Below are 12950 nucleotides of genomic sequence, written 5' to 3'. Positions count from 1 at the left end.
GTTGTCAATGATTATTCAAATATTCAGACTAGTATTTTCTAGTATATTTGTCCAGTTACAAGCATTTTTAGCATTAATATATGAAAGAATCATGACAATTAGAATGAGAAATTATTAAAATTTAACACAAAGCAAAATTTAAGAGCAAATAGGAAACTTACTTGTATGGTTTTTGAGGCAAAATACTGATTCGAGTCTTGTCGAGTATCTTCTTTAATTTATTTCTTCCCCCAACTGTGTTTGCTTTACTCTTCTTATTTACTTTTTCTAATCCTATTACCTGCTCCACATCAACAGCAAGATCTGGGATGGAATAACGACTTGCCTTTTTAATATCACCAATTTTAGGCAGGTGGGGAGCACCATTTCTTTTTTCCTCTGACAACCGTGTTAGAAGTTCTTTAAAGACTGCAGAAGACAAGCAAGGAGAGGAAAGGAAAAGAATAAAAATAGTTAAAGAAAATTCTATGCACCAGACCAGTTTAATATTAATGATTATGAAAACCTAAATAGGATATTCAATAAATCCAAGTATTAAGTATAGGACTTTTAAAACATTTATAAAAAGTTAATGATTTTTTTATAGAATAAGAAAATTAGTAAATTGGCCCAGTGCAGAATATATACTAGATGACCACATGGTTGTATGGATGATTCCAACAGAAGGAATTTTTCTTTTCAACCTGAAGGCCCCAGGCTTCTTCAGAATAGTAGCATGCATAAGAAGAGTAGATTAGACAAAAAAGAGACAGAAAAACAATTGAGAAAGAATGTTTTAAATTGACAGCCAGCAAGAAAAGCTCTCAGATGGACAAAAATTTAGTAGCAACAGGATCAAAAATCTGAAATCAGAGAGCAAGCTGCAACAAAGTCATAAAGAAAACAGAAACGAGTACAAGCCTAGGGAGACACCTTGGATGTTTGACAGGGCTGTTGCATCCATCTGCCAAATTATACAAAAAAATCCCTTAGACTCCCTCAGCTCCTTAGCAAAGAGTTATCTCTGAGGAAGAAATACCTCATGAATTTGCTAATTAGTTCTTCTACTGCAACTTCTAGCATCACAAAAATGTTGATATTTTTAAATACACTGAACAAAACTCATCCGGAGAACAAGTCAAATATTGTGAGAGGAAGGTTCCGTACAGAAATGGAAAAATCACCCAGTAAGTCGATTTTTAACTTTAAATTAAAACTGATAATTAAATCCAAGGGATTGTACAAAAAGCATGAACAAGGGCAACCCACTACGGATGAGTATTAGGGCCTAGGTTTTACTAGTATGTATTAATTTTGTCTTTAATATTCATCCTTATCGCCAGAGGTATATGACAAATCACCAAGAGACTCAAAAGCTTCAAGTAAGATACACAAAGAGAGATAGAGGACAGCAATCCCAGCAAATAACAGTCTTGTTGAATAGCAGCTGGAGAGACAAATTAGATACAGATAAGATGATGCTGTTAAAAAAAAAATTAAACCCTCCATTTGGGATTTGTCGATAAGGAATACTGCATGCAATACACAGAAAGTAACTGTTCTGAGACTCCTGTGATGTGATTTCATTATTTGCAGGGGAGCAACAAGTTTAAAAACTTAGAAAAAATACAACTGAAGAACTGAAGAAATTGAGTTTTATCTTAAGCATACCAAAGTAACACAGCAGATGCAAAACCTAGTGTCTGAAGAATGGTTACACAGAACTTATACACAGAGAAACAAGCACATACTGTTAAACAAGCATATACATATAAACGAGGATGCTAATTACTAGAAACCATTGAAATATTAGAATCTTTATGGCAAAGCAAAAACAATCCCCAGGTAAGAGATTTGGCAAACATCTCTTGGAGATAACCCAAGCACATTTAATCATTGGTTAGTGCAGTGACATCCAGTGGTAAAATTCTGCTCTACTTATTTGCAATGAAGAACCTGATCCTGAAAGAGATACACAGGGAACACAACACTAAATTATTTGAATCATCTGAGTATCCTGTGTTACAAAAAACAAACAAAAGCCACAAACTGCTAATTAGGTAGGATGCTAATAGAGGTCCTGAGCTGCTTAAAGACTCCTTCATGACTCTTTCAGTACTTGTTAGAGGGAAAAATGAAGATAATAGATTCAGAGGGGAGCAAGATTGCTTTCACGTAGCGGGCAAGAAAGTTTTTATTAACCTTATCACAGTCCTTGTAGGCATGGACTGAAAAAGCTACGAGCAAATTCAGCAGACAGATTAAGATCCCTGATAAACTGAAATTCCAAGAGAGGCTTCTTTCTTGAGAAAGGACGAGATCTTATCCATTCTAGACACATTTCGTAAATTCAAGTTAAATGGTCACAATAGTTCCCCCCTTAGCCCAGAAACATGCACTTGTGAGAGTAGAGTCACTTAAGACCCAATTCATAAACTTTTCCCTGCAATTAATGAACTTGGGTATTTTAGGACCTGCAACCTTCTTTTTTGCATTCTCAGCACAAGTGTTTCAAACAAAACTATTTTAAACTATTAAAAAAAAGTTAGACTCCTTTTTAAATGAGAACAGAAATCAGAACAAACAGTGCACGCAAACTTACCAAATAAATTGGTCTTCACAGTGATAGACAGATGAGTGTTATTTCTAAGAATTTCCATGGCTTTTGACAGCTGAATGTTTTCAAAGTTTTGACCATTCACTTCCAGGATCTAAAAACAAAAACAGGTAGTGTGATTTTTATTCAAAGAAGAGAAAGGAAACAAACAAGGGAGCAGGGGGCAGGGAAAGACATTTTAAAATTACACACCTGGTCTCCACGTTTCAAGCCTGCTTCTGTAGCTTTGCTACCAAAATCAACACTGTCAACAAAGATTCCAAAACCCTTTTCTGACCCTCCCAGCAAGATAAAAGGCAAAGGGGCTTCTCGAGATGGCTTTGTTAAAGTTATCAATCTTCGTTTAGCTTTAGCAGCACAAGCAATATTTAACAGCCTCAAATGTCCACCCATTTTCTACAAAAGAAAAGCATGAGTTATAAATAACACCATCCTGGTTACTAGCCCCCACCATCCCAAACTGTTAGAAAAAACCCTCACTCTTACCTCCCTCTCCAAATTGTTCTCAAATTCTTCCAGAAATCGAGTCATAGCAGGATCTCCTTCAAAATCATTGAAGTGATTGTTCACCCACAACAATACTACCCGTGTAACCTGAAAGTTAATCAATAATGTAAATATTTTCCAGGAATACCCAGACCAGCATCAGTGCTAAGTTCTTAAAGAACACTGCCCCTTAAAGCTTCTGTAAATTTCTATTGGAATCCTAAATCTTACACATATACACAAACCTAACTTCACTTTATGTGTCAGGTGGACAGAATTAATTATTAAAATTGCTTATATTTCCTAGAGAATACTGTGGGTCACTGGCTATTTCAAATTTGATGGAGTAGGGTACAGAGCAAACAGGTAAAAGGCAATGTGTTAGACATTTCTGGTATAACAACGATTTCCTGTTCGTATACACTTCCAAATCTGCTTAATTCTTTAAGCACGTGATCATAAAGCTTCCAGTACTACTTTATATTTGCTCTCTATTCTCACAAATCTTTAAATAAGCCACCATTAACTTCATTAGGCATTTACCCATGTCAAAGAGCTATGACATATTTAGAGACGAAGGAAAGAAAAATGATTGTCAGAAGCAGGAAAGAGGCCTCAGAGTGAATGTTTTTTTTTCCTTGGAGAAAATGTTTCAGTTTACTACTCCTCCTTTCCCTCCAGCCCTACTGCACTGCACTAGTGCTGCAGCTCCCAGAGATAGGGATGTAGGATAGAGGTAGCATTTCTGACATATTTGAGATTTTTCCACCTTCAAAACTGAAGATGAACTTCCTGTTAAGCATCTGTGGTGGCTTTCACTAATGCGAATAACACTGGAAAATCCAGCCAACATTTGGTTAAATTTAGGCTAATTACACATTTTTAAAATTGGCTGGGAAGTTGCAAGCCATGCTGTATAACACGTTTTAAAATTGCTGCAGTGACAGCTCCAGTATCAATCCTGTTAATGTCTAACCTAAATCTACCTTCTTCTAGTTTAAAAGCATTCCCCTTTGTCCTTGTAAAAAGTATCTCTCCATCTTTCCTGTAGGCCCCCTTCCGGTACTGGAAGGCCACAATAAGGTCTCCTCAGAGCTTTCTCTTCTTATGCCATTAAAAGACAAAACTATTAAGTCAAGCACCCAGCTGCTTGGCAAAATCATCACAAAGGTTGGATCTCAAACATCCTACTCTGATTTCTACCAAGTTCCGATCATCCTCAGGATGTTGTACTGATCCCTTTCACTCTCCTCACTGCCTATCAGCCCCTAATACAACACAGCCAAAACCTTCCAGAATCCTTGTTCCCCACTTGCTTATCTCCACTTCTGCCAAGCTGTTTTCTGACTCCAGCCTTTTTTTTCAGCACTACTCAGTGTCAGAGAGGGCTGGTTATTGAGAAGACAGCACAGAGAGCTGTATCAGCAACTGTGCTGGGTTATGCTTTTACAGAGGCTGAGAGGATTATCCAATGGAGGAATAAGTTTAAAGATTACATCCTGTATTATAGCTCTGAAGCTATAACAAGCCTACGCTAAACAGTACCACAGAACTTAGTTATGTGCTCAAATTTCAAGACACAATATAGTTGTATTGAATTGTATTGAATATTAAATAAAAATACTTCATTTAGAAGTTTCCCCTATACTTGGAAGTAACTAAGTTGTATTGTAAAAACACAGCAAAGACAGACATAGCTAATTTACCTTGATTAAACACGTTAGTACTTTAATAAAATATGTAAAAAAGATATTCTTGGTTTTATCCATATATTTTCTGCCACTAAGTTATCTCACCAGCTATTTGTGTCTTACTCAGTCTAGTTACTGCCCCTAAAATTTATTTTATTATTAATAGCCTATGTTTCAGTGCAAACAGGTTTGTGATTCAAGGGATTTTAACCTTATCCCTGAGGCTGGGGTCATCGAACCACTCCAACAACTTCTTGCCCACTTCCATTGGGCTGGAAAGAAAGGTCCGATACGTCAACAGGAAGTCTTCTATAAATGTTGGGTCTACCACAGAGTGCTCTTCCACCAAATGCATGGTTAACCTTTCAGCTGTTCCCTATGAAGGAAGCAAAAAACCAAACCTTAGCTAGTGAAATGGATTTTCAATAAATGCAATTTTTTGTCTCATGACTTACTGAAGATAAATTAAACCAGAAAGAATACCAGCACCTACTGACTGTTGAGCAAAGCAAACTTAGCAGCTTAACCGTTCTGATAAGAAATGTAAAAAACTTCCATAACTGAATTCTATAAAAATCCCTATGTGCATAATTGTAAAGAGAAAAAAAAAGAGAAATAATTACTATCTTAAAATAAACAATTTTGTAATATATGTTTTAACTAATCCTGGATGTAAATTGCCAAGGTAAGAAGTTTACAGAAGGGACTTCTGAAAGACATTCCCTGGTATGCTTTTACCTTGATGACAATGTGACCTTTTCTTGTTCCAGTACGATCAAGCTCCCTGTGCTCCTTCACCATCACAATCTCCCCTTCCTCTTCTACCTTCTGCATGTTCTTTTCCACTTGATTGAGGATGCGGCAATAATCTTGCTGGGCTATACACACAAACTGGAAAGAATCATCACACACCAGTATTAAAAGGCAAAATCTTCAGAAAAGTATTTAGACCTAAGTACTCTACTCATAGAAAAGATAAAGGTGTTTCTCAACCTGCAGTGAGCCAAATTTGTCTTTCCAACCATTCAGCTGTAGCAAGCAGATACACAAGCACAGTACTTTCACTACAATCTTGCAGTTAAGAGGAGAGCAATAGTCATCAGAGCAAAATGATTTACCATTATCAGTCATTTTTGCTTAATTGCCTTGACCTCCCCTAGAGATGAGGCTCAGTATCCTAGCTGGTATTTCTTCTCCCATGCAAGCTTTTTTGCGATATTTAGAAGGTTTAAGAGCTTGAAGGGAAAAAATAGCTTTTGTTTTTGTGCTTATTGCTACTAGTAAATAATAACAGCTATGGAAAATTGAAATTAAGTCAATCATTAAGAAAACTAACATTTATTCAATTACATGAGTGTAAGCACACAGAAACAAATTACTTCTGGATTAAAGCACACAGCAGGAAAAATATTTTCTTCAATCAATTGTTCAGCCAAGAATAAGTGCAAGAATAATAGAATGGTTTGGGTTGGAAAGGACCTTAAATATCACCTGGTTCCAACCCCACTCTATGGGCTGGGACACTTCCCACTAGCCCAGGATGCTCAAGTTCCCATCCAACCTGGCCTTGAACACTTCCAGGGAGGGGGCAGCCACAGTGTCCCTGGGCAACCTGTTCAGTGTCTCACCACCCTCACTACAGCATTTCTTCCTTAAGTGTAGCCTATATCTACCTTCTTCCAGTTAAAAGCCATTACTCCTTTCCCATTACTACATACCCTTACAAAAAAATCCCCCTCCACCTTTTCTCTAGGTCCCCTTCAGGTACTGGAAGGCCACTAAAAGGTCTCTCTGGAGACTTCTCTTCTCCAGACTGAACAAGCCCAACTCTCAGCCTGCTTTCATCAGAGAGGTGCTTCAGCCCTCTTGAGAATCCTAAGGGTGTCTTGAGAATATTCATAGCACCTGCACTATGCCAATATAATTAAGACCACTCACTGTTACTCAGAAAAAGAAAATATTATGCACACTACGTATTGCCTCTGTAACTTGTTGAAAGTTTTCTACTTTTTGTCTCTTTTGGGGCAAGATTAAACTGTCTACTTCTGTGAACATGGGTGTTTAACTGAAAGGAAATAGTAAGTCTTTCTTCTGACTGAAAAGTTGTTAAATCCTCACATACATACTTAAGACAAAGGAAGTAGATTCCCAGCAATAGTATTTTATTTGTAATTAATTTACGTAACTTCCGTTTCCAGCAGCTAACAGTAGCTGAAACAGAAGTCCCACAGTTCAGATTCATTGCAAAATATTATCCTAAGATACCATTTATGCAGTTCTCAGGAAGTTAGATGGGCAAACTACACCAGATGACTGCATTAACACACATTTACACCCATTTCAAAGGGCATCTACTGGGAGCTAATTAGCCATCAGGACGAAGGAAAATGCTTAACTTACCCAGGGCTTGGTTACTTTTTCTGGAATGGAATAAGCAAATAGCAACCACATACCCACATCAGGCTAGTAGTTTTATGCTATGAGAAGCATTGCTTACACCTGACTGCTTGTGTTTTCTCAAATGTCAAGGCATTTTCCTTGAAAGGCCAGATTAGCTGAAACAAGAACACTTTCCACTCACATCTTGGGGGATCTGGTATTACTTTATGATTCAGTAGCTGAGTAAAGGGAATGGCAATCACCCGTAGTTCCCAACCATTCTACAGGGTTACCCACTGGAGGTTTTATATATATTCCATTTTAAATGGCTATGGAGATGCATTATGCCTCTATGTAAGTGATTTTTGCATACATTACAGTCCAACACTCTACCTGGCAGTCATCCACTTTGGTTCTCATCACTCCTTTCATATATTCCTTTTCCATGGTAGGGGAAACACCAAAGCTGTTCCCCATGCAGAGTATCTCTGTTCTTCCATCAGGATATGTCACCTCCACAGAGCCATTCAAAATGACCGACCAGGAATCCAGCTACAAATCAAATATTGCAGGATACAGGAAAAGTGACTCACTTAACATTGTAATATTATACTATGTAGATACAACCCTCACCATTTTTCCAAAGGAAAAGTTAATTTTTAGCACATATTAAAAACTTCTATAAAATAGTTCACCTTAAATGTGCAACTATTTCCAGCTCAAGAGAACTGGGACCTTGAGATTATCTTTAATGTTAAGAGTTTATGTAAGACTATAAGAAAAATAAATTCAAAAAAGAGAATGAAAGAAGGTTTTAAGACACCACTGAAGCACTGAAATAACCTCCCAGCACCAGCTCCAACAGGCAGGAAGCATTTTGTACATTATAAAGAGTATTTTTTTTGTGCTTAAATAGAAGTTTTCAAACTATTCCAGAACAAAAAGAGGTTTAATTTACCTAGTCAAGGTTACTTTTCTGGGGTGTTTTTTTGTTGGGTTTTTTTTTGTCATTTTTTTGTCGGTTTTTTTGATTTGTTGTTTGTTTTTTGGATTTGTTTGTTTGGTTGTTGTTGTTTTTTGTGGGGTTGGGTTTCTTGGCGGTTTTTTTTGGGGAGGTGGGGCTTGGGTTTTTTTTTGGTTGATTGGTTTGTTGGTCATTTTTAAGAAACAAAAGAAGCCATTAACACTGTGGAATCTGCAATGCTTGATGTAGTAAGAGTCAGAAGCAACTTTTACTGACCTCTTCCCCATCATTTAGTACAATAGTTCCTGCTCTCTCCACAACTGCAAACACCATTACAGCACAGAGCTCTCTCCTCACTGACATTGTCATGTTAGCAAAAGCAGGCAACTGATGCATGAATTCCAGTAGTTGTTCTGAAAGAGAAAAAGCCCACTCAGTCGTGCATGTCAAAACAACAAAGCACAGTAAAGACAGTTCTTCAGCAAGATACCCGAGGCTACTTAAGCTAAAATGCTGCACAATCATTTCTGTATACTAATAAATCATGTACAGTGGCCTGTTGTAATTACTGGGTATTTTGTAGACACAGACTGGATGGTCAGATCATCAATAGAAGCTCTGCAAAGTAAAAGTCAGCATAATGGAAGAGTTGTAATGTAACCAAAAGCTCTGAATACAATGATATTTGTAATACTCCAGCCAGGGCAAGAACTCCCTTAAAACTATGACAGGCCTATATAAAACACAGCAAGACACTAAGCAGGGAAATTTCACAAAACTGAGCAACTTCATTGGTAAAAACATGCCTTCCTAGGTTAGACTTTACAGTAAATTATACTTGATCATCATGTGGTGGCTTTACAAAGTTCCTCTTGGAGGGACCAGAGAGGATTACTACTGCTGCACTGGAGCTGCAACACTACTCACCAGTGAACTTACCCATATTTGGGCTCATACATTGTTCATAACTCTAGAAATCAATTTTTCTTAGTAGTCCTGCTGGGGGATTATGTGCCCTAAATGCTAGACTTTTTTGTTTCACTTGATCTAAAAGCCTGCAGTAAGGCAATAGGACCCTATCTATTTCCTAAATTTTTATTCACTGGTCACAGAGCGGTTGATGTTGGAAGGGGCCTCTGGAGGTCATCTGGTCAAACCCTCCTGCTCAAGCAGAGCCACAGAGTGGTTAGGATCAGCTGGTTGCCCGAGATCATGTCCAGATCTCCAAGGAGAGAGACCTCTCTACCACCTCTCTGGGCAACCTATGCAGTGTTCAGTCATCCTCACAGTAAAAAACATTTTCCTGGTGGTCAGAGGAAGCCTCCTGCACTCCATTACCTCTGGTCCTGTCACTGAGTATCACTGAGACAAGCCTAACCCTGCCATCTTTACACCCTGCCTCCAGGATGAATCTTAATCATCATTTAGTCATACTTTGATGAAAGAAAAATAATTATTAACACAGGCCTCGAAACAGATCATACTAGGAATTGTAACAACTTCAATTCTAGTTATGATTTGCTTTTGATGTACTTATCTGTATGTTTACATAACAAATTAGACTGATTAGATGCACATTTAAAGATCGTAAGGGCTCCAATGTTTAACACAACTCTTTGGTTAAAAACAGAAACAACATCAAAACTTACAATTAAAAACTTCTATGTCATAAGAATCCAGTATTGCTGTTAACTTATTGGTGTTGACTTAATTGGTGTTAAACTTTGACTTGCTAACTGTTTTCCAGTATGCAATGATGTATACTTGACAAACCAGTTCTGGTATCAGTAAGAAGTTAAAGCTTGAGGTTGAAAGGGCCAGCAACTAAGTTTTCACCCATATTATGTGTGTTTTCCTATTCTTCTTTGTCTGTCCTTGTTCACTGGCTGAATTAATGCAATTTATGAACCACTTTGCAGAATGACCACTAAACTTGCCAATTACAACAGGCAATTATTAAAATAAAACTTGAAGCTCTACAAGTAATAATTTTTTTTTTTGGTGTAGGAAAACAAGTTTGACAGTATTTCACTACACTGCAATACTTACCAATGTCATCATCTGTTCTGTCTATTGGGTCCTTCTCCAAGCAGTCTCTAACAATATCTCTACTCATCAAAGGATCTGATGCCCTTTCAATGTCTTCTTCATCATCATCATCCTCTGAATCCACTGCTGTCTCTGGCAAGCCACTGAGATCCATATCACCAGCCTCACTTTCTGTAGCCTAAATTAATGCATAAAAAATTTTTTAAGAGATCAAAACATTTAATTGTGCATAGAAATTCATTCAATGATTTAACAGATCACTCAAACTCACTCAATATTTTATGCAGTCTTTTTCTTTAAATATCTTTTTTAAACTAACAATTAACCTAAAGCCCACAAGGCTTTTAACACTTGTTTCAATCAGCCACATATAAACAGGATTCAACAGACATAATCAGTAGGTCCTGTGGGAGTTGAAGGCAGTTATGTTTCAAGGAACATTTTCTTGGAATGTTAGCTGAATAAATTTTTTTAAAATAAACATTTCATTTAAAGCAGTTTCTGTTCCTGCCACAACTTTATGTTTTCAGACACCTAGGGATGCAATGTAGTAGACAGTTTGGGAAAACAAGAACAGCATCAAAATGCTACAGGAATTATACTTTCTCCCAGCAACATAGGACTGTATTTTTCTTCTACGATTCTTGTTGAATGTAGTTAAATATGGCTTTCATTTTCTGATAAACTGTATAAGAATTTACAGATGCAGAAAAAATGCAGAGTCACTGCTTCAATACCAGAGATGGACTACACAGAATATCTGCCATGCTTAACCTCTTTCAAATTGTACTTAAATGAGGGAAAACATAGCCCACATATAGCCTGAGGTCATTAGTATAGCACCTCAAGGTAAATACATGTTAATGATTCAGTTTTAAGATGAAACAATAAATCCCACAAACCTGTGTCTGTCATAGTTGACAAAGCTGCTTTTTCTCAGAACCCGATTTAATACCAGAGCAGCTGCCAAGGCTCAGCTATGACAATTTTTAAGGAAATGCAAGCTTCTAATGAGCAAGTTTTAATCCATAGCTTGAGAAATCAAGTTTCTATATGCCTTTTAGGAATGGTTTGTTTATGAGACTCTGGAAGCACACAATGCATTTACATCTACTTTAAAAGTACTGCATTGGGCAAACACATCTACTAAAGCCTGTTTTTATTGATCTGCCTCACAGGCTGGTTTTAAAAAAAAAAAACAAAAAAAAAAAAAACCAAACAACACACAAAAAAACCCCAAGCAAATAAAACATACACACAAAACTAGGTCAGCCTCCAACCACACAGAAGGTAAGACAAATTACACATTGGTATTTTCATAGAATCATCTTCCCTAGGCCTGCCTCACTGGCTGGGGTTGACATCTGTTACTTTAATGCCATTATCCACAGCCACCTTATGAATGGCAGCATATGGCTGGAGACTGATCAGGGCAGATAGTGTCATTCCTAAATGCTTCTGTCCTACAGCACAACACAAGCTTTGTAACAGGTTCTTGTTCCTATAAAAAGCATAACAGCACCAACATAATACTCAAATTATTTTCACTTTGTATTGCTTTGGTTTTGTGGCTTTATTTTTTTTTTTTTCTTTTAAAAGCTGAGCACTTCTTAAGCAGGATAAAGAAGGATTTATACAGGCATACAAACAAATCACAGAACTGGTAGCATGGATAACAGTATTTTCAGTTGCAGTCTTACTGTGCTTAACATGCACATTTCTCTATGATACGTTTGAAACAGTTGCTCTAACCAGTCTTACAAAATAGCCTTCATCAAAAGTGACTGGTGGAAAAATTAGTGGCAATGAGTCAGTAGACACAGAGCTTATGACACCAATCTGTCAGAATCAGAAGTCTCCAACAATGACAATTCCAGTGACAGTGGGACTAAATTCATAAGTCAACTGCCCAGAATAAGCTTTCTCAAAAGCATGCTGGTAAGACAAATGCAGAGCTAAATTTAGTCACACAATGCTAACATACCTGAGAAAATTAGACTTAGATTAAAATGATATATTTTTAAAATACTAAAGTATTTATTTATATTAAAGTTAGATTGAAAGGCAAGATATTTGATGGTCTTAAAACAAGAAGACAAACCCAAACATAAGTATGTCCTGGTTTGTCAAAGATCCAATATCAAGAAAAGTTGATGCTATTTAAAAAAAAAAATCTTGCAGACATTACATTTAATTGTGTATTCAGAAAATACTTTAAAAATTACAGCTGAAGGTTACAAGTGTTTCCTGAAGATAACTTTTTACAGAGCTATTTAAATTTTTCTGAAAACTGAAGCCACTGGTAGAAATCTGAATGATAAAACAACTATTTCTAATTATTAATTATCAAAAAATATGAATAACTGCAACAAAGAAGCTCAGAATTTAACAACAGTCCACAGAGTAACAAGAAAAAAAATTATTAAACCTGAACCTTTAAAAATAAACTATCTTTTGAGGCAAAAACCCCCACTTTTTTTCCCCCAAGCAATTTTCTTATGATTATGCAAAAATTAGCAAAGCAACACAAACAAAGCCTTACCACAAAGTGAATATGCATTCACAGTAGTAAAGAATCAAATACACCTTGGATGTCAGTGCTTTCAGAGATGCATGTTGTCCTTTGTTTCTTGAGTAATAAGAGAAATTACCTTCACTTCAATAAATCTGAAGAGATTACATGTAAGAAAAATGCTGGCTGCAGCTTAAAGTACAAAACAATGTCTCTCTGAATTCTGAATACCAATTGTAAGGAAAATTTTCTTCACAGTTGGAAAGACAGCAT

At 36.7% G+C, this 12950-nt stretch overlaps 1 protein-coding gene across 15 annotated transcripts in view; it reads right to left on the bottom strand.

Moving 5' to 3' along the window:
- Positions 1-12950, bottom strand: part of RAPGEF2 (Rap guanine nucleotide exchange factor 2) — a 180103-nt gene that overhangs the window by 25445 nt on the left and 141708 nt on the right. For all 15 annotated transcript variants that reach the window (XR_011725733.1, XM_071743073.1, XM_071743062.1 and 12 more), the window contains 9 exons: positions 10166-10343; positions 8393-8529; positions 7546-7704; positions 5512-5664; positions 4985-5149; positions 3083-3190; positions 2789-2992; positions 2582-2690; positions 162-408 (listed from right to left, as the gene is read on the bottom strand). Coding sequence is in view for 14 of the 15 variants with exons in the window: in XM_071743073.1 (XP_071599174.1) it covers positions 162-408; positions 2582-2690; positions 2789-2992; positions 3083-3190; positions 4985-5149; positions 5512-5664; positions 7546-7704; positions 8393-8529; positions 10166-10343 (1460 nt within the window). In the remaining variant the exon portion in view is untranslated. The remainder of the gene's footprint in view (positions 1-161; positions 409-2581; positions 2691-2788; positions 2993-3082; positions 3191-4984; positions 5150-5511; positions 5665-7545; positions 7705-8392; positions 8530-10165; positions 10344-12950) is intronic.

This window comes from Heliangelus exortis, chromosome 4, assembly GCF_036169615.1.
Source record: "Heliangelus exortis chromosome 4, bHelExo1.hap1, whole genome shotgun sequence".
Taxonomy (NCBI): domain Eukaryota; kingdom Metazoa; phylum Chordata; class Aves; order Apodiformes; family Trochilidae; genus Heliangelus; species Heliangelus exortis.
This window is presented reverse-complemented; position numbering and strand designations above follow the sequence as displayed.